General features: G+C 37.6%; 1 protein-coding gene across 1 annotated transcript in view; it reads right to left on the minus strand.

The window, feature by feature from the left end:
• Positions 1-2,024: 2,024 nt before the first annotated feature.
• NPEPPS (aminopeptidase puromycin sensitive) overlaps positions 2,025-25,029 on the minus strand; it is an 84,672-nt gene continuing 61,667 nt past the window's right edge. The window contains exons 11-22 of the mRNA XM_015570786.1: positions 23,590-23,650; positions 21,029-21,138; positions 19,735-19,798; positions 16,975-17,114; positions 14,925-15,059; positions 13,192-13,411; positions 10,504-10,646; positions 10,002-10,058; positions 6,596-6,703; positions 5,966-6,121; positions 5,653-5,700; positions 2,025-3,582 (exon numbers count right to left, since the gene is read on the minus strand). Of these exons, the coding sequence (XP_015426272.1) occupies positions 3,430-3,582; positions 5,653-5,700; positions 5,966-6,121; positions 6,596-6,703; positions 10,002-10,058; positions 10,504-10,646; positions 13,192-13,411; positions 14,925-15,059; positions 16,975-17,114; positions 19,735-19,798; positions 21,029-21,138; positions 23,590-23,650 (1,395 nt within the window). The 3' untranslated portion in view covers positions 2,025-3,429. The remainder of the gene's footprint in view (positions 3,583-5,652; positions 5,701-5,965; positions 6,122-6,595; positions 6,704-10,001; positions 10,059-10,503; positions 10,647-13,191; positions 13,412-14,924; positions 15,060-16,974; positions 17,115-19,734; positions 19,799-21,028; positions 21,139-23,589; positions 23,651-25,029) is intronic.

The raw sequence follows: 25,029 nt of genomic DNA on the forward strand, positions 1-25,029 counted from the left end.
TAATCATTGATGTTTCTCTCTCTCTCCCTTCCTCTCTGAAATCAATAAAAATATATTTAAAAAAAAATTCACTCACCATTGCCTACTGTTCCCAAAAGGCTTTATTGCTTCACAGGATGGTGGGTACATGGTCCTATATACAGATTTTGTAAATTAGTAACCCATACATGTAACCTATATGTTCATGTAGACCAGTGGTTCTCAATCTTCCTAATGCCGCGACCCTTTAATACAGTTCCTCATGTTGTGGTGACCCCCAATTTCATTGTTACAAATTGAACATAATTAAAGCATAGTGATTAATCACAAAAACAATATGTAATTATATGTTTTCCAATGGTCTTAGGTGACCCCTGTGAAAGGGTCGTTCGACCCCCAAAGGGGTCACGACCTACAGGTTCAGAACCACTGATATAGACTAAGGTCACCCCAATTAAATTTTTAAAATCTATAATAATAAAAGCATAATATGCTGATTAGACTGGATGTCCTTTGGACGAAGCTGGGACTGCAAGGGAAGCCAGGGTCCTGGGTGCCACAGGGAAGCTGGTGCCAGCAGCTGGGGGAAGGAAGGCCTACTCTCACACTAATTTCGTGCAGCAGGCCTCTAGTAAATAAATAAAATCCTCCACAGGGAGGATCAACACATTCGTCTTTCCAACGTTCTGATTTCCACTAAAGTGTAAACCAAGAAATATTAGGGAAAAGGAAAATCATGAAATATCTTAAAGCTATTGTCTGGGTAGAGTCTGACTATATGATCTTCTGACTGTGGAAGCATGACAACTAGCTGGAAGAACACAGGTTTTGGACACTGTCAACCACTGGTTCTGAATGTTATGTGCAAAATAACTACTTTGCCTAATTTTTCTAAGCCTGCTTTTTAATCTGTGAAATGAGTATATTACCTATGATAGGGAGCTATTTGGAAGCCTAATAATAAATTAAAACACCTGACACAAAAAAGGTTAGATCAGGAGCTTTAAAAATCAGGACTCTGGTGTCCAAATCAGTCAAAATATTAGTAGAAAACAGAGAACACACTCGAACTGGATAACTTCAGGAGGGTTTAATAAAAGGACTATTTACAAAGACGTGGGCAGCGTTCAGGGAAACCAACAAGGAATGATGGAATAATCCAGAGCTGGTTAAGGAGTTGTCCTTTATGTCCCTGGGTTTGAAGGGGCAGAGAGGAGGCGCTAGAAGCTAGAGAAGGCTGTGTAATAGGGTCACGGTCTTTGGTAGAGGGACTTAGACAGCCCATGTGACCTGGCAATGAGGAAGCCAGAATAGATTTCCTGACCATCCTTTTCTCAGGCCTTTTGATCATCTGAGGGTTTACTAATTGCATCAACACAACCTGAGTGAGAGGGCAAAGGGGCTTGTTAATGCCATACACATGGGTCAACAACTCCTGGCTGAAGGGCAAATGGAAGACGTCCAGCACAACCTCTCCCCCAACACAATTCAAACTGAGCTGTTACACTGTACAAAGCTTACATGTATGCTGAGACAAAAATATCTTCTTTCCAGAATCCTTTTTATTCTTTTTTTTTTTTTTAGGGGAGAAAGAAAAGAGAGGGGAAAGAAAGAGAAGGGAGAAAGAGTGGGGAGAGAAGGTGGTGGGGAGGAGAGACTTTCCAGAATTTCTGATGTAAAATTGAGTTATTTTATTAAAGCGGAATTCTCAGTCTTCTGTGAACCTGTTTTGCAGCTTCCTTAAGCACATGCCCAGAGCCCACAGAACAGCCCTGAGCGTGGCTCCTGTATAAGGAAGCCTTTATAAGGGTCTCAACTCTTGAATGCTGACTCTAAGGAGCTCTAAGAGATTTCTGAGAATTCAGAACTAATTAAGAAGGAATCTTAGGGTTTTTCTGTTTAGGTACTATTCATTAGGAGTTCAGGAACTAGATTTTCTTAGACTCAAAAAAATCCAATGGTAGTGAAACTTACAATCCTACTGAATGATAGGAAACTTTTTAGTTTCTAATCAAATAGATAAAATAAATAAATCATGACATCCGTTTCACATTGACATTTTTATTAACGCCAACTGTTTTTTAATTATTATTTTTTTAAAACAATAGCACAAAAATGTTTCAAGGAAGCAGTCTCACAATCTGATGACCTTCTGAAATACAGTGAAGCCACACCAAATAGGAATTTCTGTTAATAACACAAAAATATTTTTAAAGAAAAAATAAAAGGAAAAGAGGGGAAAAAAGAAAAGAAAAATTGTAGGGACAGAGACAGGAATGAGATGTAGTTAAAACGCACTGGATTAGATAGGTGAGGCTTGTAAGTAGGGTGCGCTGTTGAAGCAGAGAGTAGCACACCACAGGCGTGTAGTCTTCGTTGCTGCTTTTAACCAGTTACCACTAATAAATAGGCCTGCAGCAGTGACCACTGGCTTCTTACATGCCCCCAATGAACCCGGAGAAGCCAGTGCGGATACTGTCAATAAGAGGTCTGATAGATGGCCTACAAGACAACTAAGACCATTTTTAGCAGAATAACTCCTTCAGAAAGGCCTGGCTGAAAACCTTTTCATTTCTATAGTCTCACCTATATGCCTTTCAGGGTTCTTAAAAGTAATCTTAAAAAAGAAAGAAAAAATAATGTATATCAGTTCTCTTATTTAATGTGGCTATAAAAGATGTTTCCTTATTATTTCGTTATCTCTAAGAAGGACACCGGGGGTGGGTGCTGGGGGTGGAACTAAGGGGAGGAAAAACCCAGACCAGGATAAGTGTTTTTTTTTAACCTTCTTTTTCTTCTTCTTCTTTTTTCTTTTTTTGCCAAGGGGTCACACAGAAGGGAAGGCAAGGAGGAAAACTACAATCCTTGGATTGGATTGAGTTATGCAGGAAAATATGTCTCCTGATCAGTCCCCATGCCAACAAAAACCCCCCAAAATCCCCAAAAACCCACTTGGGATTATGCACAGACTCTATATTATACCAGCTATCAGTCTTTCATGTTTCTGCAATGGACACTACCCTTGGCTTGCAGGCTGCTTGCAGAACCCACTTCACAAATATCCTCTTCGCCCAGAAGCCTCTAGTTTCCTTTTGGTAGGTTATAAAAACAGAACATCTGTCATTAACAGGAGAGTGTTAAATACTTTTAACCACTTGACAAGGCTTCAGGAAGTTTCACAGTTTCATTATGCTCTATTTTATTACTATCATATTTACAGTTTTACTTTTTATTTTATTTTTTATTTTTTTTGCTGAATTGCTGATTTTTCCTTTTTCAATAGAACTTAATTCTGGAGTGTGAGCAGGAACCAGTTAACTACATTCATTGTCCAACCCCCACTGGTTTGAAAGAAGACTCCAAATTCTTGGTATATGAATCAGCTGTTCGGTAGCTCCACCTTATCCCGGCAGCGAAGCAGCAGAACCGTAGTGGCAGTGTGCTCAGGGTTCACACTGCGGGTGGTGAGGCCTTTCGCTGAAGGAGGTACTGGTGGATGCTCTCAGCATCTCGCTTTAGCCACGCAGCATTCAGCAGCATGTTTTCACAACACTGCTGGATGGTACGCTCAGCTGAAGGAGCTGGGTGACTCTCGAAGAAAGCCTGGTATAAAACAACCCAGAATGTAGGATTATTACTAGCAATAGTAAGGGGTCCTGAAAAAACACCTGCTCGTCTGTAAAGGAATCATAACCTTCAATCATGACAATTTACCATGCCATCCCCAGACTAAAAGAAACAAGCAGCTTCTTGGACCGGCTACAGGAATTCTCCCTTAAGTATTATATGCTTAAAACCTAATAAAAAGTTAACAGTATATTTTTATTGACATCAGAGAGGAAGGGAGAGGGAGAGAGAATCATCGATTGGCTGCCTCCTACAGGATCCAGCCCGCAACCAGGCATGTGCCTAGGCATGTGCCCTAGACAGGAATCGAACCTGGGACCCTTCAGTCCACAGGTGGACACTATCCACTGAGCCAAACCAGCTAGGGCCAACGTTTCTTTTAAAAAAAAAATTTTTTTTATTTCAGAGAGGAAGGGAGAGGGAGAGAGAGATAGAAACATCAGTGAGAGAGAACCACTGATCAGCTGCCTCCTGCACACCCCTCATTGGGGATCGATTCCACAACCCTGGGCATGTGCCCCGACTGGGAATTGAACTGTGACCTCCTGATTCATAGGCCGATGCTCTGCTCAACCACTGAGCCATGCCGGCCGGGCCTTACAACCTTTCTTTAGATTTAGACTCACTGTCCAGTGGTTACTCTAGGCTTTGGAATCAGGCTTGAAACTTGATTCTAGACTTGATCATGTACTAGTCTATGACTAAGTAAATTAACTGCTGTGAGTCTGTCTTCTCATCTATGAGAAAACATTCCCTCCAGAAGATTAAAGAGACAGTGCACATAAGCAGCTGTCACAGAGTGCTGAAGGATAAAGACTTGTAAGGGATGATAAAACCAAGGAACTTAAACTGCTGCTATACCCTAATAATTTAATATTCCATTGACTCACATTTTTCACACAATAAAACTATTTTATTATAATTTATTTATAATTTTATTATAATGCTTATTGATTCAAGATTAATTTTCTAAGAAAGTCTACCTGGTTTCACAGAAAACAAAACAGCTTTTTTTATATATATATTTTATTGATTTTTTACAGAGAGGAAGGGAGAGGGACAGAGAGTTAGAAACATCGATGAGAGAGAGAAACATCGATCAGCTGCCTCCTGCACATCTCCTACTGGGGATGTGCCCGCAACGAAGGTACATGCCTTTGACCGGAATCGAACCTGGGACCTTTCAGTCCGCAGGCTGACGCTCTATCCACAGAGCCAAACCGGTTATGGCGACAAAACAACTCTTAAATACCAACCAGCGAAAGGATGGGGTCTTCCCCTTGAACTAGTAATCACTAAGAGAGAATGACTAATTCATCAGATTAAGTCTAGACCTTTTAGAAATCAATAACCTTATTTATATAAATGACAAAGGCCCCTCCCCCAAGTCTCCTTATCATGGTTCGATTCTTAGGGCCTGAGTAAGATGCTAGACTTCTTCTTATTACAGCACCACCATTTACACAAGTGAAACCTGGGAATTATCCGCAACTCTCCCTGCCCCCAGATAGGTTCACAACACAGAGAAGCTATTCAGTAAATATTGGTTGAATTAAAGATTAACAGCCCTAGCTGGTTTGGCTCAGTGGATGGAGCATCGGCCTGCGGACTGAAGGGTCCCAGGTTCGATTCCGATCAAGGGCACATGCCCGGGTTGCTGACTTGGTCCCCAGTGGGTGGGTGTGCATGAGGCAGCCAATCAATGATTCCCTCTCATAATCTTATCATCACCCCATTTTACAGATGAGGAGATAGGCTCATAGGGGTTAAAAAACTTGCTTGATGTTGAATAGCTAACGCAGAGCAGAGTTTTACACCCAGGTCAACTGCCTCCAAGTTCCATATTCTTTCAACCATATTTCAACTCCCTCAAAGTGGATTCCAACCCTAAATTCTTCAGGCATTAAAGAATCAACCTAAGCTGTCTTTCTCTAAGCAATAAAAGGAGATGTTGACATTCATTACCCCTACATACTATGATTATAGTTTGGTTAGTGTTTTTATTTAATAGACTGAGAAGTGAAAAGTTAACAGTATTTTCCTTACCTTAACCTCGCCAGCCATTTTATCAACTGCAAATCCCTCAACTGATAGCTGAAAAACACACACACAATGGTTTAAATAGTAAGTGCAACTAAAAGAGGCTTGGAACCAACTAAAAAACCCCATTCTATCCTCTCCCTACTTCAGTTTATTCTAGAGGGTGCAGGATGGATGATGGAGATGACCTTTAATAAGACTAATAACTAAGGAAACTCTTAAAGAGCAAAGACCATAATCTATGGGTCTAGTGAATCATGGATGTCTCTCAATAACATCCATGATAAGCAAGCTACTCAAAATAAAGATCTTCACATACCTTTATTAGTCTGGATATTAAGAATCCTCCCTGGTATCGATTATAAAGTTCTTCCCAGTTGTCCTTTATAAATTTCCAAGCAGCCTTCCTTCCATGTTTGCTGCCTCCAGCCACTCCACCAATTACTGATACAGTATCCTGTGGACGTACCTCTTCCTAAAAATAGAAAGAGAACTAAAAGTCTACTGTAACCTAAGCATCTTCTAGTACCAGAAAGAGCAAATGTTGAGGAACCCAAGTAATCGCTTGAAGATAATGTTCCCTGTTTTAGCAATAACTCACACCTGAAGCTTCCAACAAAGAGGAATTTAACCTGAAGATCAGCAAAACTGATAATAGGCATTGAGACAGGTACAAACAGGTTGCTCAAGAAATACTTGCTAGGGCTTCTACAGGGTAAAAAAAGGAAGAGACAGGCAGCTTTCCAGTTTCTTTCCTCTCCCAACTATTTTCATTCTCACCACTAGAGGGAGATATAGAGGTCAGTAACAAACTCATTCCAGTTTTCCTACACTAAAAGGAAGCCTTACTCTATGGTTAAGGCAAATCAAGAAGACACTGGATCAAAGACACTTGCTACAGATCAGTGGGTAACAATTCCCTCTAACAGCAGTTTTCATTGTAACTTACCGAAAGTGCAAACGTGAGGACTTTTTGAATCAATTCAGGTGAAAGAGTAGCCCCAAGGACTCTTTCAATTCGGTTTTTCTCTTCCTGCATATCTGCTTGCTTGTGAAGCTATAATGAAAAAATAAAGATAGAGATAGTTAAATCTCCCTTGAAAGTTTTGCATATGCTTATATGAGCTTCTTCCCCAATATGGTGCAACTTTTGCTCTAGATTCTCATTGGCTAAGATTACAGGGCATAAAATTAACAAAAGAATACCTTTTAATATGTTTGGCACTAAATTTCTCATGCCATTTTTGTAAGTCATATATAAGTGCTCACTATATGAATGGCTTCTCCTCAGTTTTGAGCAGTTTACATCAAGATCTAAGGGGTAAACACTTCATGGCCAAACTCGTTAAACCATAGATGTCTGACTAATGTTCTATGTTATATGAACAAACTAGTCACTACTAATACCACTGAGGATCATCAATTTAATATAGAACAGTAAAAAATATATAAAATGCATTATTGAAAATAACATTTTAAGAATGTTTGATGACATAAACATGTTCTTGATACATTAAATGGAAAAAGGAGAAAGATAAAGCAAAATTATTCTTAATTTTTAAAAGTTTAATGTGAAGGGGGAAAAATCCCCTGAAAACCAATCAAAATGTTAACATTAATTAATAATGGTTTCTGACCAGTGAGAATCTGCATCATAACATTTTTAGACTGCAAGACGCAGCACATATTGAATGCAGAATATTAAGAAAATAGAGAAGTACAAAGAAAAAATCAAAATACTACTATACATACATTACCAAATCAGGAATAAGATCATATTACACCTGCTATTTTTGTGATCTGATATTTTAAAATTACAGGTAAGTTTTATTTTTTCTTTCTATTTTTCTAGTGTCTACTCTTTCATAATTAATATACAAAATCTTTCATAATCAGAAACAAAATATTATTATATATTTTTAAAAATTAGGGCTACAACGGTGTAAGAAATACTCCTTGAAGACAATTTATAGACTCTCTTGACCGTTTTTTCCCCCTAAAGATTTAACACTGACCAGTGTCTGGAGACCCCATCACAGCTCCCAGTTTCCTCTTCCTTTCCTTTGGACTCTTTTGAGCAGCAGTGTGGTAAAATAGATAGGAAGTCAGGTGATCTGGGTTCTAGTCCCAGTTTGCCTCTAACTAGCTGTGTGATCTTGACTAAGTCCTTAACCTCTCCGGGTCTCAGTTTCCCCATCTGTAAAATGAGCGGGGTGGACAGATGATTTCTAAGGTCCTTTTCAGCTCTAGTACTCAACGTCTGAACTGGGGCTTTTAGAAAGCATTTCCCCCCCCCCAAGGAGAACCTGTTACACTAGTCCACTAGATGGCACCATAACACCCCATTTCAAATATACTTTGAATTAAAGTTATTTTTATCTTGCCTCATTATTCTTAAATTACCAACAAAAAACATCTCTCATCAACTGTTGTTGTTGTTTTAATTCTTTATTATTTTTGTTGTTTTTTAAAGAGCTTTGACTCTGGGCCCTGGCTGAGTAGCTCAGTTGGTTAGAGCATCCCAATAAGCCAAGGTTGCTTGCGGGTTTGATCCCCAGTCAGGCACTAACACAAAACAACCAATGAATGCATAAATACGTGTAACAACAAATCGATGTGTTTTTTTTCCTCTCTTCCCCTTCCTCTCTCTGAAATCAACACATTATAAAAAAAAAAAACCAACAACCTGATTCTGTCTTCATATGAGAGCTATTTCATAGTAAAACTGAATTACTGAGTTCCCTTGTGTTAAACAGATGCAAATTCTTGTTAAATATACATACCAGTATAAATTCTTAAAATTACGCCATGACATGAAAATGTCAATTTTCAGTCATGAAATTTTTAGAACCCCTATTTTGTCTCATATCCTTTATGGCATAGACAAAACCCATAAATATCTCATTTTATATGCAAAGAAGTATATGATTTATAGTGTACAGGCTCACAGATTATTAAGAATGAGAAGGAACCTTAATGTCATTTAGTTGAAAGGTAAACCCAAAATATAATTGTACATTATTAGGAAGGAAAACCTTGCACAAGATGGGTAGTTAAAGGAGTACATTTTGAGATGGAGTTTCTTAAGCAAATCAAGTTTATATTTTTCAAAACATTCTAATCATATAAATAGGATTTGTTTAAAACTAAAATACTGGAAATTAGATTTGCAATTCTGATCCATTTGGGATCAGTAAATATTCTTAATATATTACAGGTGAAGTATTAAAGCACATCACACTCCTATCGTGTTCATCCCCCTAAGTGTGGCTCTTTCAATGCATGAGTATTGATAGATAGATAATTTGATAGATAATTTGAGTATTTAGCACATTTAACTTGATGGTAATAAGAAGACTCAGCTCCCTCCATCTCTAATGCAACCAATATAGTCAAGTTATTTCTTAGACAGATAAATGCATGGATAGGGACTAGAGATATCACCTGTTCCACAGTATTAGGGCTTTCAAACAGGCTACTGCCATTATAAGGACATGGGAAGTTTTGCCTATATTTTTTCTAAGCCAGAGTTTAATTATATGCTAACCACCCTAGGGAAATGACAGAGGATATGCAGTCAGGTGAATTAATTTCCTGTCCATTCATAAGAGGCAATGGCATAGTTTAAACCCTTGAGATACCTGATCAATCATCTATTTCTTTTCTAAGTACAGAAACAAACCTTTTGTTTTACATGAACTTACTTGGGGCAGAACCCCAAGTAAGTTTACATTGAAGGAGAAAATTTTAAGAACCTGACTTGTTAATCAAAATAAATGAACATTTCAGTCTTAAGATTTAAGATGAACTGGTGAGTAAAAAGAAGTAAAAAGTTGTTTTACTTTTTTTATCATATTGGTAGTATACATGAACAGACATTATATATTTACTAGAGGCCCGGTGCATGACATTTGTGCACTGGTGTGTGTGTGTGTGTGTGTGGGGGGGGGTGTCCCTCGGCCCAGCCTGCACCCTTTGGCAGTCTGGGAGCCCTTGGGTGCAGGAAGCAGGCCTAAGCTGTCAGTCGGACATCCTTAGCACTGCTGTGGAGGTGGGAGAGGCTCCTCCCACCACTGCTGTGCTCACTAGCTGTCAGCCCAGCTTCTACATTGAGTGTATTCCCCTGGTGGTCAGTGCACATCATAGCAACCGGTCATTCTGCCATTCAGTCAATTTGCATATTACCCTTTTATTATACAGGATACCATAGTTTCTTAATATTTGGTGTCTGCAATATGCATACCTGTATATATTTCTTTTGCAGGGATTTTTTTTGAAAAACCACAAAGTTCATACTATCTGTGTCAATCCAAGTTCAAAAGCAGAAAATGGGAGCCCTTTCTAAATTTACTCACCTTTATCATAATGTCTAAGGTAGTGCCATCACCATGCTTCAAAACAGTCAGATAGACCTACAAGAGAATACAGGAACAAAAAAGAAGGCATCTAATTAAATATATCTCTTCCAGATAGTCTAAAGTTAAGAAAAGACAGAAAACAAGTAAAAAAAAATTGTAAATAGCCTGTGTTGATGTTACATACAAATTGTGGCAAGGAGCTAAGAGCCCACATGAACCAGAAAGGCAGATGGCATGTAGTAAGTAACAGCAGAGCACAACAGCTTTCTCAGGGGAATGTGCTTTGATAATCACTGTTCAGCACCACAGTGCAGACTGAGAAATTTGAAACAAATGAGAAGCTGACTACAAATCACTTAAATAGAACATATTAAAACAGGGTCAGACATGATTTGCAGGTCAGTACTTAGGTCATTTTTAGTTACTATTAAATATGTTCCACACTTCAAAGAATGATGCAGTTACCTAGAAATTAAAGTAATTCATTATGAAAACCTACAGGACTCCTCAGATCGGCGGAGAGAATCTGTTTCCCTTCCACATGGTCCTTAAACCGACGACGAGCTTCTTCTAATGTTGCCTTATGTCCTGCTTTTCCTAGTTTGCCCAGGACCAAGCCCCTCAGGAGTGCATCTAGATGACCTGATTGAGAAGTAAAAGAGACAAAGAATTACTTAAAAAGCCTATTTATACAAATATACCACCTAGATATCTTATAAATGTGTTATATCATATCTACAGTCTCGAATAACAGAATCAATAACCTTAGCACCTGAAAGAGCACTTGGTTTAAATTGATCAAATCACATGAGTGAAATGAAGTGCTAACCAGACCAGACAAGCAAATAAATTGCTGACTTTGTCTATATTCAGAAATGCCAGCTATCTAAATTTACTAAATGTTCACTCTGTAATTACACAGCTAAGGATTATGTGTGAAAGAACAGGCTTAGATCATGCAATTTTAACCCAAGATTCAGGGGAAGGCCACATACAGTCCTAGTGTACTGCATATAAGAAATTAAAAATTTAGATTTTAAAATAAAATTTGACAGATTTATTACTCCAAAGGTATACAAATGGCCAAAAAGCACATCAAAGATGCTCAACATCATTGATCATTAGGTAAATGCAAATCAAAACCACAATGAGGTGCCACTTCACACTCAATAGGATGGCTAGAATAAAAAAGATAATAACAAATGTTGACAAGGACATGGAGAAATTAGAATCCTCACACATTGCTGGTGGGAATGTAAAGTAGTGTGGCCACTCTGAAAAACAGTCTTGCAATTACTCAAAAGGTTAAACACAGAGTTACCATATGACCCAGCAATTCCACTCGTAAGTATATACCCAAGAGAAATGAAAGCATATGTCCACACAAAAACTTGTATACAAATGTTCATAGCAGCAGTCATAATAGTAAAAAAGTGGAAATAATCCAAACACCTATCAATTGATGAATAGACAAACAAAATATGGTACTGGATATCCATATAATGGAATATTATTTCAAGTATAAAAAGGAATGAAGTGATATATGAAGCATGCATGAACCTTGAAAACATGCTAAGTGAAAGAAGCTAGACACAAAAGGCCACAAATGGCATGACTTCATTTATGTAAAATGTCCAGATTAGGCAAATCCATGAGATAGAAAGCACATTCGTGGTTGCCTGAGACTGAGGTTGCCAGAGAATGGAAAATGACAGGCAATTGTTACGGAGTTTCTTATGAGGTTAAAGAAATTGCTCAGGAATTAGATGATAGTAATGGTTGTGCAACCTTGTGAACATACTAAAAACCACTGAACTGTGTACTTTGAAGGGTGCATTTTATGGTATATTGGTTATATTTCTTTAAGAATTAATACAAATCTGATGGATCTGCAACAGTACAGTGGCCAAATAAAGTTGTGGTATAGTCACCCAATGAAATACTCCTAAGCAATAAAAAGGAATGAACAACCTGGATCACAGTGAATGATAAGAACATCATACTGGCCGAAACCAGTTTGGCTCAGTGGATAGAGCGTCGGCCTGCGGACTGAAAGGTCCCAGGTTCGATTCCGGTCAAGGGCATGTACCTGGGTTGCGGGCACATCTCCAGTAGGAGATGTGCAGGAGGCAGCTGATCGATGTTTCTAACTCTCTATCTCTCTCCCTTCCTCTCTATAAAAAATCAATAAAATATATTAAAAAAAAAAAGAACATCATACTGAGTGACAGAGGCCAGATATAAGAACAGAATATATATATATATATAATGATTTCATTTACATAAAGTTCTAGAAGAGACAATATTAATATAGCATTGAAGAAGTCAGAATAGTGTTTGCCTCCCAGAACAAGACTGGTCAGGAGGAAATACCACCTTTAGTTATTAGCAGATGGTAGAAAATAATTATATTTAAAGCCCTAAAGTCACCATTGTCAACATTCTCTCAGAGAGGAGAGAAGGCCACATAACTTCTCTAGAAGGCCAAATAACTTCTTTAATTCAGAAAACTGACACTGCCCTGGCCAGTTTGGCTCCATGGTTAGTGTCGGCCTGTGGACTGAAGGGTCTCGGGTTTGATTACAGTCCAGGGCATGTACCTTGGTTGCGGGCCTTATCCCTGCCATGGTCAAGGCGTGTGTGGGAGGCAACCAATTGATGTGTCTCTCTCATGTCAATGTTTCTCTATGTTTCTCCCCTTCCCTTCTACTCTCTTAAAAACAACAACAACAAAAAACAATGGAAAAAATATCCTCGGGTAAAGATGAACACACACAAAAAAGAAAACTGGCACCTGTGTCTGTATAAGTTGTATATAAGATACCTGGTATTTATGATGATAATAAATAAAATAATCCAAAATTCCCTATAGCTCTTCTTGATTATAAATAGGCTTTTGGAATTCTTTATAAAAGACTTTTATTTCCACCATTTGCTTATGCACAAATCATATTTACACATAATCAAATCAATGAGTATACATAATATAACCACCACTGTTTTTATGTTAGTGACCCATGTAACTTCACAACGAGGCTTAAAAGACCCAAGTCTTAATTTCTGGCTAGCTGAATACATAATTACATCTAGCAGGTACCAAGATGAGGCTACTGCCATTATTAACCACAGATAAGTAAAAAAGAAACAATTTCCGATCAATTATTTCTCCATTCAGTACATCCATTACCTTCTCCAGGTTTGGGGTCCCAGCCCAGTCTCTCCCCTATAGGTGAAAAGACATCTTTCACAAACTCCTGGATTTCCTCATAGAAGTCTGTGTGGGACAAGAGAGTTGAGAGAATCCCCAGGTTACAGCTCAGGTCGCTCCATACAGTATAATTGGGCTCATTCACAAAAGCCTCCATGACTTTTAGAACCTCTACAGTGCTAATGATTCCAGCTCGAGCCTGGGATAGGAAAAAACATAAATTAATCTAGTCTTCAAACAAAAACAAAACAAAAAACACAAGCATATATTTTTGGCATTAACTACTGCTAGTTAGTCATCTCTTTGCTTTAAAGGAAATGAGACTACAGAAGCTCAGAACACTAGACTTTTATAAAATAAAAATCCTATATGACAACATTCCTTATTTATTTTTTTGCTATTTAATAAAGAGCCACTTTAAAATATGCTAAAATTCTACCAGTTTGGAGAGAATGAAAAAATAAATAAAGACAGAAAACAGTTAATTTCCTATTTCTATTCTATTTTAGGGGTCTTGGCTTTGTTTTTCTTTTGAAAATTTTCATACGTTTAGAAAAGTTACAAAAATAGTTGGGCTTTGGTTTTTGACAGAGGCTCTTTCAAAACTAACTGGACCTACAAACTGTGTCAACTTTAGCTTGTCCTTTACTCATTTCTAAAAGAACACATACTGGAAGGCACTACAAATTCAGAGTCCTTTCAGAATTAGCTAAGAGAGTTAGGAAAAAGAACTTCTGTTACAACAGCCAACTGCACAAACACACCACTCTCCTGGGACAGGTCTCTCTCAGCAATGAGATCAGCAGATGTGAGGTTTTGTGCATCAATGCTAATCTGTGTTTATACAAAGGAGGAATCCAAAACCAGTCACTGCAGAGGGGAGGGAAAACTTCAAGTCCAACTTAAAGGAACACTAGGATGAATCTGACAATTTCATTACAGTCAAAGACATCTAGAAATTATCTAACCTATGTTGGAGACATAAAAATAGCACTACTAATGCTGCTTTAAATCTTTTCTGAAACAAAGCCAAATATAAATATAATTCTAAAGCTAACAGGCTATTATAGAGTTGTTAAAAAATTCTAGACTTTCCCAGCAAAGTACAACCACTACTTTAGAAAAATAGAAATCACCCTGAATCAACTAAGTATTTTTTTTTTTAATTACATTAGTAGGGAAATTTCTTCAAGGCTCTTACCTATTTCTATTGAAAAGAATTTCTGCGTTACAAAGGCTAGTTTAAGTACAGTTGTAAAAAGCTGACTTAGGAATAGTGAAATGGGATTTGTTTCTGGTAAATTATATAGATTCAATTTTGTCATGTTAGTTAATAATTAGTCATTTGGCCGAAACCGGTTTGGCTCAGTGGATAGAGCGTCGGCCTGTGGACTGAAAGGTCCCAGGTTCGATTCCGGTCAAGGGCATGTACCTTGGTTGCAGGCACATCCCCAGTAGGGACTGTGCAGGAGGCAGCTGATTGATGTTTCTCTCTCATCGATGTTTCTAACTCTCTATCCCTCTCCCTTCCTCTCTGTAAAAAATCAATAAAATATATTTAAAAAATAATAATTAGTCATTTGCTCTAATCCCAAAGGCATCCAACCTTCAAGAAGAACTATATTCTTCTAATTATGTTTCAGTTAGACACTCCAGGAAAAACAAAATTATTTAATCAACAAAATCCATCATGCTACGTGAGAAAGGCTCACCAAGGAGAAGAGGTCATTCTGTAATCCAAGTCGATCCACAGGGGGCAGAGAAAGGTCACGAATGCCTGGTAATAAACTTTCCAGCATGGGCGAGCTGTACTGGGTTCGATAAAACCCAACTGTTCCCAGGTTTAACTGAAAAGATATCCAGTAGATATTATTAAATAGTTGCATTTATTTTTTAAGTCAATCTTCTGTAGGTGTGAAAGAGTTCTGGTTTTAGTATATCTGGATGAAAACAAGGATCATATATGCCAACAGATAGGGATTAAAATGAAACAATACATAAAGATAGAAATCAGTTGTCAGAGATGAATACAAAGGCAAAAGAAAACAAACTTGACATGGTAGAGGCCAAAGTGAGGGAAAGTAGGAAGAACACGGTGGGAAGAAATGATATGGATAAGTTTCTATTTCTAAACTTAGTAAATAGTTTTAAGATTATCTCTATCTCTATATATTAAAGCCTAAGTGACCAGCCGACCAGTAGCTATGATATGCACTGACAATCAGGGGGCAGACGCTCAATGCAGGAGTTGCCGAGCTGCGTTGACTTGGCAGCTGTGGTTCTTGGGTGATGCACCTGGAACCAGGGAGAAGGGAGCCTGATTCTGGGGTGCATCACCTGAGAAACATCTTTGGCCCAATCCTCGCTGGCCAGGTCGAGGGACTCCATCAGTGCACAAATTCATGCACTAGGCCTCTAGTAGAAAATATTTACTATATGTAAAAATACTTGGACAGTGGAATCTCTAAGGAAGACTAATAAGCCTTTACAAACATTGATCTATTGAGCCCAGAGCCTCAAGAGAATAACAAATGTCAGGTCCTAGATTTTAAATTACATGGACTTAAAAAACAGTTCATATGATTTGTGAAGTGAGGTTATCACTGACTGTCATCCTCTGTAGGCTATTTGCCAACAATCAAAAATATTTGTGATAGTATTTACACACAAAATATTTTAATGATAAAATAATAGTATAAGATACAAATATTTTACTATTTATATAGAAATAGTAAAAAAAAATCACCTCACAATTCTAATACAACTATTATTTTGATTACCTTATCTTTTACTGTAGAAATAACACTTTTATTTACCTAATTACAATCAGTGTGCATAACTTTTTTCTCATTTATAAGAAAATGTTCATATAGCTATTTAATCTTCCAGATTATAATTTCAAATGGAAATATAGTATTCTACTGAGTATAAAAATTAAAACAGAGGGAGAATGACACTTTTCAGAAAGCACAAAAGTCCAGCCAATGTGTGTGTGTGTGTGTGTGTGTGTATCCCACGTTCAAAGGCTGTTAAATCACGTTGTGTACCCATATCTTCAGAAAAAAATCACTTCTACTGTTGTGGTAAACAACCTGCTTCCCTATTTATAATGGTCTGGCCTTCCAGCAACTTCAGTGCGAAATTATAGCTAATTTGTCTACAAACGTCAGGTGGTCGTAATAATCTGGCCACTCGGTGTATATTTCCTATTAGGAAGCTACAATTGGGAGAAAAGTTTGTAGTAGATACTTACATTATGAAAAGTATAGAACAATAAAAACAGTATTTACCAACTGTCATTTTTATGAAATGGTTTTAAAACACCAGCTAAAGGAATTTCACGTTTCGGTGACACAACTGATTATTATACATCTGATCTCACTTGATTATAGTTGTACACATACAATGACAACACATCATTGACATTAACATGCCATTACAATGACAGGACAGTTTGAAGTTGCAAGACTACAAAGTTTTGGTTAATGTGACTTTATACATTGTCTACTATTTTTCCCCCTCTTTAATGCTATCCCTTTGTATCTGCTTATCTACCACTCTCTGCCATAAAGGCAAATATCTAGACAATATTATTTGAAAACTGGCCCTACATTTCACATAGGAAAGTTTAGAAATTTTTTTCTTTGCAAGTCCTAGTCTAATATGAAGCAGAATTTAGAACCAGCCATAAAATGCATAAAAGAAGTGAGATAGAAATCAACTTAGATAAGATTAAAATGGCCATGCCATTTCTGGACTCACCTTTACCCACTGGTCTGGTTTAACATTCTTCAAAACCACGTTCATCTCTGGCTTGTCCATTAGAACTTTCAGTTTGGCATGGTTGGGATCTTCGCTGGTAGAGATTGTGATAGGAACCATCCACTGGGGACAGTCTTCTCCTTAAGCAAGAGAAGAACAAATAGAAAACTTGAAAAATAATTTCTCACTGTAAAAAAAGAAGGTAAGGTGGAGAGAGAGGACTAGTATTCTATGCACAGGCTTGAGCCTAACTATTAAGCCAACAGCTCATTTTTAATGGTACAAAAACTCTTTCAGGTGACCTGACTAATACTGGTGCAAAGGAAAAGAGAATTTATTAACAAAATCACAAAAGTCTACAAAACCCCAAATGTAATAGTTTACTTACTTGCAGGATCACAAATACAGTGATTTTAAGCATATTTTAATGATATTTTTCTTTTTAGAGAGAGAGAAGAAGAGAAAGAGAGAGAGAAATACTGATGAGAGAGAACATCAATTAGCTGCCTACTGCACTCCTCTCACCCAGGATCGAGCCTGCAACTCAGGCATGTGTCCTGACCAGGAATTGAAGTGGTAACCCCTTGGTGCATGGTCGATGCTCAACCACGGAACCACACTGGCTGGGCACACATAGAGTGATTTTTTTTTAAATACGTTTTTTTGATTTTTACAGAGAGAAGAACGGAGGGGGATAGAGAGATAGAAACATCAGTGAGAGGGGAACATTATCGATTGGCTGCCTCCTGCACACACCCACTGGGGCTCAAGCCCTTACTGGGAATCGAACCAGTGACCTCTTGGTTCCTGGGTCATCGCTTAAGCACTGAGCAACAATGGCCAGGCCAAATACAGTGATTTTAATTTAATTGTTGTTTTCCCTTTACAGAGCAATAAAGACATCAATGATTTTTACTGTCTTAAAGAAATTTCAAGTATGTGAAAGCCCTCATATAGCACTTAAAAACAAATACTAAGGTACAGTCTTTAACAGTGCCTTATATACTACTGAAACACTAGAGGGTTGGTTTTTATTTTTCTGATAGACAGGACACACCCTGGGAACTATTGGATTCCAACATGGACAAGTCATATCTAAAAGCCAAAGCTTTTGTAAGATATATACATACTCTTAGGGATCAGACAGCAAAATTAACTTTGCGTTAAGATACCAAACAAAAGAGAGTCACTGTCCAATAGTACATCAAAGGAAACATTTTAATAAGTTATATACCTTTATGCTATCAGGCTAAGCCACAAATTAAAATTTCCTCTCCACACTGGGATATTTCAGGTTTTAACACTGCCTATATTGGTCATGAGTATTAGATAAACCTGCAAAACCTGTCAGTACTACAGTGCAGATTGCAGGTGTGAGGCAAAAAATGGCAACTGTGACACTTAAGGACTTATTTGGATAATACATGTGTCCTCTGACTTTCAAATATATTAAAAGAGTAATTTTAAATGCTAAAGAAGGTTGAGGGTAGAAGGCTGTATCTTTTAACCTTAGTAGAGTGCATCATATTTTGGTGGATTGAAGATGAAAAGGCGTTCGTGATTCTGATATACACCTCCCTCTGTTGAGATCTGCTATTCTAAAGGAAGTCTGAAAGGTATAGAAAACTTTATTTTTTTTATTTTTCAATTAATCTTTAATTTCTTGGATAAAAGAATCTAATGATATGTAGAGATATTTTACAGAAAGCAGAAATGAGTGGTAAAGGTATAAATTCATGGAATCCAATTATTTTGTTTGAATTCCTACTCTTTTTAAAATTATTTTTAAATATATTTTTATTGATTTCACAGAGGAAGGGAGAAGGGCAGATAGAAACATCAATGATAAGAGAGAATCATTGATCAGCTGCCTCCTGCACACCCGCTTCTGGGGATGGAGCCTGTAAACCAGGCATGTGCCCTGAATGGGAATCAACCCATGACCTCCTGATTCATAGGTCGATGCTCAACCACTGAGTCATGCCAGGTGGGCTGAATTCCTACTCTTTAACTCATTAGAGAATTAACTCAAAGTGACCTTGGGCAATTTTACTAATCTACCTATGCTTCAGCTCCCTCATTTGTAAAATGGAAATAATTTTACTTACCTAATAGGATTGCTGAGAGTATAAAATAAGAGCTAGCACTATAATATATCTAAATAGTCATTGGGCTTTATTTATTTACTTACTTACTTATGCCCAGGAATTTAAAAAAAATAATCAGCCACCCACACAAACGTGTATCAAGTCTTCTTTTAGGTATTAAGGCTAGAGGGATCACTTCTTGGGTGTTCTTATGCTTCTTCATACACAGAGACATGGAATATAAAAAAAATCTAAGAATATCACATTATATATACTTTGTAAATCTCCTTTCTTTTCTTAATTTTTGAAAATTGATTTGGGAGAGAGTGAGAAAGTGGTGGGGGAAGTCAGAGAGAGAGAGAGAGAGATGTTGATAAGTTGTTCCACTTATTTATACATTCATTGGTTGATTTTTGTATGTGACCTGATCAGGGATCAAACCCACAACCTTAGCATATCAGGACGATGCTCCAACTAACTGACCTACCCAGCCACAGCAAGAATCTCCTTTCTTGATTTTCTGGATTTCATTTTTATTCTATTACCACTTCCTTGTTTTTATTTAATTCTATTAATTTTTTTTAAAATGGATAATTATTTCCTATAGGTTGGAACACTACTGGTATGGTATCCAAAGTCATTGATCAACTGCCACTTATAGTCATTTGCTTACCAACATATGGTCCACTGGCACAGAATTTCCTTTGGGACAACTTCAGTAATCGGTCATTTTCTACCTAAAGAACAAAACAAAGGCTATAGTAATATAACTTTTTTTTCTTTTTTGGAGGGGGCAACATTTCTGTGACAAAGTAGAAGGTAAAACCAGTATTATCAAATGTCATATAAGTATACCAAAAGTGCAATGATGATGAAGATGATGATGCTATAGAATAGTGAAAGGTTACTATTTCTTATTTAGGCTTCAAAATAACAATAGTCTAAATAAAAGAGCAGGTTCTATGTAATATGGTCCCTCAGAAGAGATATGTACCCGGATAAGAACTTTAAAGGATTAAAGTTCTCAAAAGGATACATAACAATAAGTACTACTACAAAAAGTTATTTTAGATTAGCATGTGAACTCAATGTTCAGAATTCAAACTTTTAGAATGACTGATAAGCATAAAAGAAAGCACACACCTCATTTTCAAAGGATAAGCTTTGCAATGAAACAAAAAGTATGGAGGAAACTAAAAAGCCAGAAGCAACAAAGTCAAGTATATGATTTTTAGAGAGAGAGAGAGGAAGGGGGAGAGGGAGAAATCCAAAATGTTTTTGTTACAGAGCCCTCCTATTTCCCACCAAATATGATTGATGCATTCACTAAATTGCCTTTTCAAATGTTTACAGCCAATCTGAGAGGTCCTCCAATGTGTGTACTTTTTATTATAAAACTAGAGGCCCGGTGCATGACATCATGCATTGGGGGTGGTGGTGGTGGTGTGTGTGTGTCCCCCTCAGTCCGGCCTGCACCCTCTCACAGTCCTGGACCCCTCAGCGGATGTCCGACTGCCGGCTTAGGCCTGCTCCCCTGTGGAAGTACCGCTCAGACAGAAGCCGAGCTTGCTGCTCCCTAGCACTGCCTTGGAAGCAGGAGAGGCTCCTACCAACCGTGAGTCTGGCTTCTGGCTGAGTGCACATGGGGAGTGCACTGACCACCAGGGGACAGCTCCTGCATTAAACGTCTGCCCCCTGGTGGTCAGTGCATGTCATAGTGACCAGCCATCCGGTCGATTTGCATATTAGAGTTTTATTATATAGGATACAATCACATTTAAGGTTAAGATGTGGCTTTGGAAGGTTAACTTACACTGTAATGTACCATGTAAATTTGAGTGCATTTTGAGGGCTGGTTTAAATGTCACCTAGAATTCTTAAAGTACATAAAAATAAATTTGAAACCACTGATTGAATTTCACTTAATACAATATTAGATAAGTTGAGGGACTTTTTATTAAGTTTACCTGTTCTGCTTCCACATAAATGAGGGGGAATCCCATTTGTTTGGTCCAGGTATTCATCACCGCTGCTATAGGTTTACCACTAGCACCTTCTAAACATTCCCAAAGGTCCTCTAGGAGATAACACAAGCAATGAAAATGTAAATGTTTACATTTTTATTTTCCTAAAAAAACCCGCAGTTTTATATACCTCTTGACAATGCACTGCTGACCCACTCTTTGATTCTTTCATGTTCAGGAAACAAACAGTGGGCCAAATTAACATCCTCCTTGCCTTCTCATTAATTTCACTCTATTACAAAAACTGGTCTTATATTCTAAGATGTTCCTAACTTTTCCAATTTATTAAAAATTACAAATTATAATAAACCAAAGACAAACAGGTGAGTTCAAACAGAATAAATAGAAAAAAACAAATGGAAACACATTTAAGATCACAACTAAATAACCATTCACTAACATAAAATCATTATATCCACTCAATTAACAGAGTTAAAAAATACTCAGTAAAGCTGATTAGATGGTGATAGAGTGAGCAAAACAGTAATGCCATGTGACACACATTATAATGAGGGCATGAACAGAGAAAAAGCACTTCAAGGAAAATCCAAAGAAAATAAAGGCTTCACCAGAGTTGACTTTTGGCCTGCATCCTGAAAAGGAGTTGTTCATTAGATAGATATGAACCACTAGCTCATTCCAATTGGGCAGAATAAATAGTCAATGCAAAGATGAAAGTGTAAGAAAAGACAGAAAATAACAAAAAATAGCAAAATGTTCAATTAGCTGAAAATAGAGGGCACATATGTGGGAATAATGGGCAATGAGGCTATAAATGTGGGTAGGGCCGAACTGCTGAAGACTCTGTATGGTTTACAAAGAAGTACTGACTATCATGAAGGGAATGTGGCTTACCCATTATTTTATTTTTAAAATCTTTATTGTTGAAAGTATTACATATGTCCCTTTTCCCGTGGACCCCCTCCACATTCCCAGTATTTTTGATCAGCAGGATGATGCAATCAGATATTCACTTCAGAAAGATAATCCTAGCTAGCCTCAGAGAGAGAGATGAAACTGAAGAGAGCGGGGCAAGGCAAGTAGTGAGTTAATAGGCAACTGCAAAATGCAATAGATAGAAGGAAGGCATGAATTAAGGAAAGTGCAGTGAGATAGAAAGAGGGCACTGGAACTGCTGCGAGAGGGTCAACAGCATAGATGGTAAAGGCAATGTATTTGAACTGCCAATTATCTTTCATAAACCACAAAACAAACTGAAAAAAGGTACATGGTGGGCCTTGCTATTCATACGTGGCCTATGAACTAGTAGCACTGGCTTCACCTGGGAGCCTGTTAGAAATGCAGACTCTCAGACCTTACTCCAGACTTACTGAATTATAAACATTCTAATAGATCCCAGGTGATTGATTATATGTCCATTATATTTTAAGAAGCATAAGGTACTTTCCTCATATATTATATACGGGCATACCTTGGAGATACTGCAGGTTCTGTTCCAGACCACCACAATAAAGCAAATATTTCAACAAACTGAATCACATAAATTTTTTGGTTTCCCAGTGCATATAAGTTATGTTTATATTATACTATAATCTATTAAGTGAGAAATAGTATTATGTCTTAAAAAGTACATATCTTAGTTAAAAAATATTATATTGCTAAAAAATACTAACCATCATCTGAGCCTGTTTGAAAAATGGCACTGACAGACTTGCTCAATGCAGGGTTGCCATAAACCTTCAATTTGTAAAAAACACAATATCTGCGAAGTACAATAAAAACAAGGTATGCCTGTATATGCATGCCAAAGACTCATAAAACTTGCAAGAGTACATTTTTCTGTAGCCCTTCTTTAAGGAACAGAATGCCTCTATTTTACAAACTCTAATGGAAATTTAGGGGCTGGGAGTGGGGTGTGAAGGTTACATCATGTCCTGAACAGAGGAGAGACTGTATTTTTAAATCGCAGGTCACAAACCTAAGGAACACCCTTATAGCCAGGACTCTGAACTTTTGTCATTCTATTAGACACTAATGACATTACATAAATCTTGTTTTTTAAAAAGTTTTCCTGTTCACTAAAGAACTTAAAACTATGACTCTGGCTCTTTTTCATATCCAATCAATTCTTAAGCCTTTATTCATCCTTTTGACTCTGATAGCAAATAAACTATAGACCACCATACGCAAACATTTCTTAAGATTTTACTTCATTGAAACTCTAATTCCATATATTAACTTTTAAAAATGGTTAATCTGCAGCTATTTTAATAGTCAATGATTAATTTAGGGCAATAAAACCAACAAATAGCCAAAAAAGAACAAGCTCTGGTCAGGTAAACAGCACTCTTCAGACTCTTTTAGGTGCAAACACTGAGCTATGGGAAGCTGGCTACTGAAGAATGACCAAAGGAGAATGGGCCCTGACAACAAATGGCATAGAATAAGTCACCTTCATTTCCTGTCCATCACAAAGGAAGTTAAGCAGCTAGAAAAAAGTCAATGTCCCACTTCCATTTCTCTCTCAAGCTATTAAAGATTACCTGTGGCAGCATTCTTTTGCTGGAACTTGGTTAAATACATGTTCATTCCTTTCTTAAAGTCCTGAGAAAATACAATTTTTAAAATCCAAGAGTCAGACCTCAGAATTTATAGTATATTTACATATTAATACTCAAAAGCTACTTTACTAAAATTATTGAGGGCCAGATTTACTGAAATACATATATGTCTACTGCCTTTTATTTTAAAAAATATTTTAAAATTAATTTTACAGAGGAAGGGAGAGAGAGAGATGAAACATCAATGATGAGAGAGAATCATTGATCAACTGTTACCTGCACACCCCCTATGAGGAATCCACCCTGAAACCCAGGCATGTGCCCCGACCGGGAATCAAACCATGACTGCCTGGTTCATGAACCGCACGGGCCAGGCTACTGCCTTTTATTTAAGAATGCATACTCTGGCCCTGACTGGTTGGCTCAGTTGGTTCAAGTCCTGTATACTAAAAGATCACAGGTTTGATTCCCAGTCAGGGCACATACCCAGGTTGTGTGTTCGATCCTTAGTTGGGTGGATAAAGGAGGCAACTGATCGATGTTCTACTGTCACATTGATGTTTTTCTCTTAAAAAAAGAAAAATCAGCTGAAACTGGTTTGGCTCAGTGGATAGAGCGTCAGCCTGCGGACTGAAAGGTCCCAGGTTCGATTCCGGTCAAGGGCATGTGCCTTGGTTGCGGGCACATCCCCAGTAGGAGATGTGCAGGAGGCAGCTGATCGATGTTTCTCTCTCATCGATGTTTCTAACTCTCTATCCCTCTCCCTTCCTCTCTGTAAAAAATCAATAAAATATATTTTTTTAAAAAAAGAAAAATCAATAATAAAAAAAAATGCATACTCTGTCTTCTACTTTTAAGTTTTATACCAGCCTTCCACCCTCCCAAACGTATCTGTATATCATTCACCTAAGACAGTGGTCGGTAAACTGCGGCCCCTTGAGTGTGGCTCTTCCACAAAATACCACGTGCGGGCACACACATACAGTGCGATTTAAACTTCGTGTCCACACTCAAGGGGCCAAAGAGCCACATGTGGCTCGCGAGCTGCAGTTTGCCGACCACTGACCTAAGAGATCACAAGAGTCAATATTAAAAAAAATACTAGTAAAGACAATCCAGTAGTGTAATATTCTGGATGCAAAAAAAAAAATTTACTTAGGAACTTAATCTAATTAAGATCTGATATTTTTTCACCATAAAAGAATAGAAAACTTTTAAAATTGCTTTTTTACCGTATCCCCAATGTAGTCGTGCAGCATTCGGATGACAGAAGCGCCTTTGCTATATGATATAGCATCAAATATCTCATCAACTTCAGAAGGATGGCCCACACTGACCTGGCAGACAATTAATTCAAGGTTATGACAGGAAGCAGACAACCTATAATACTGAATTACATAAAAAGCTTTCTAGGAAAACACT

The sequence above is a fragment of the Myotis davidii genome, unplaced genomic scaffold, assembly GCF_000327345.1.
Source record: "Myotis davidii unplaced genomic scaffold, ASM32734v1 scaffold327, whole genome shotgun sequence".
NCBI lineage: Eukaryota > Metazoa > Chordata > Mammalia > Chiroptera > Vespertilionidae > Myotis > Myotis davidii.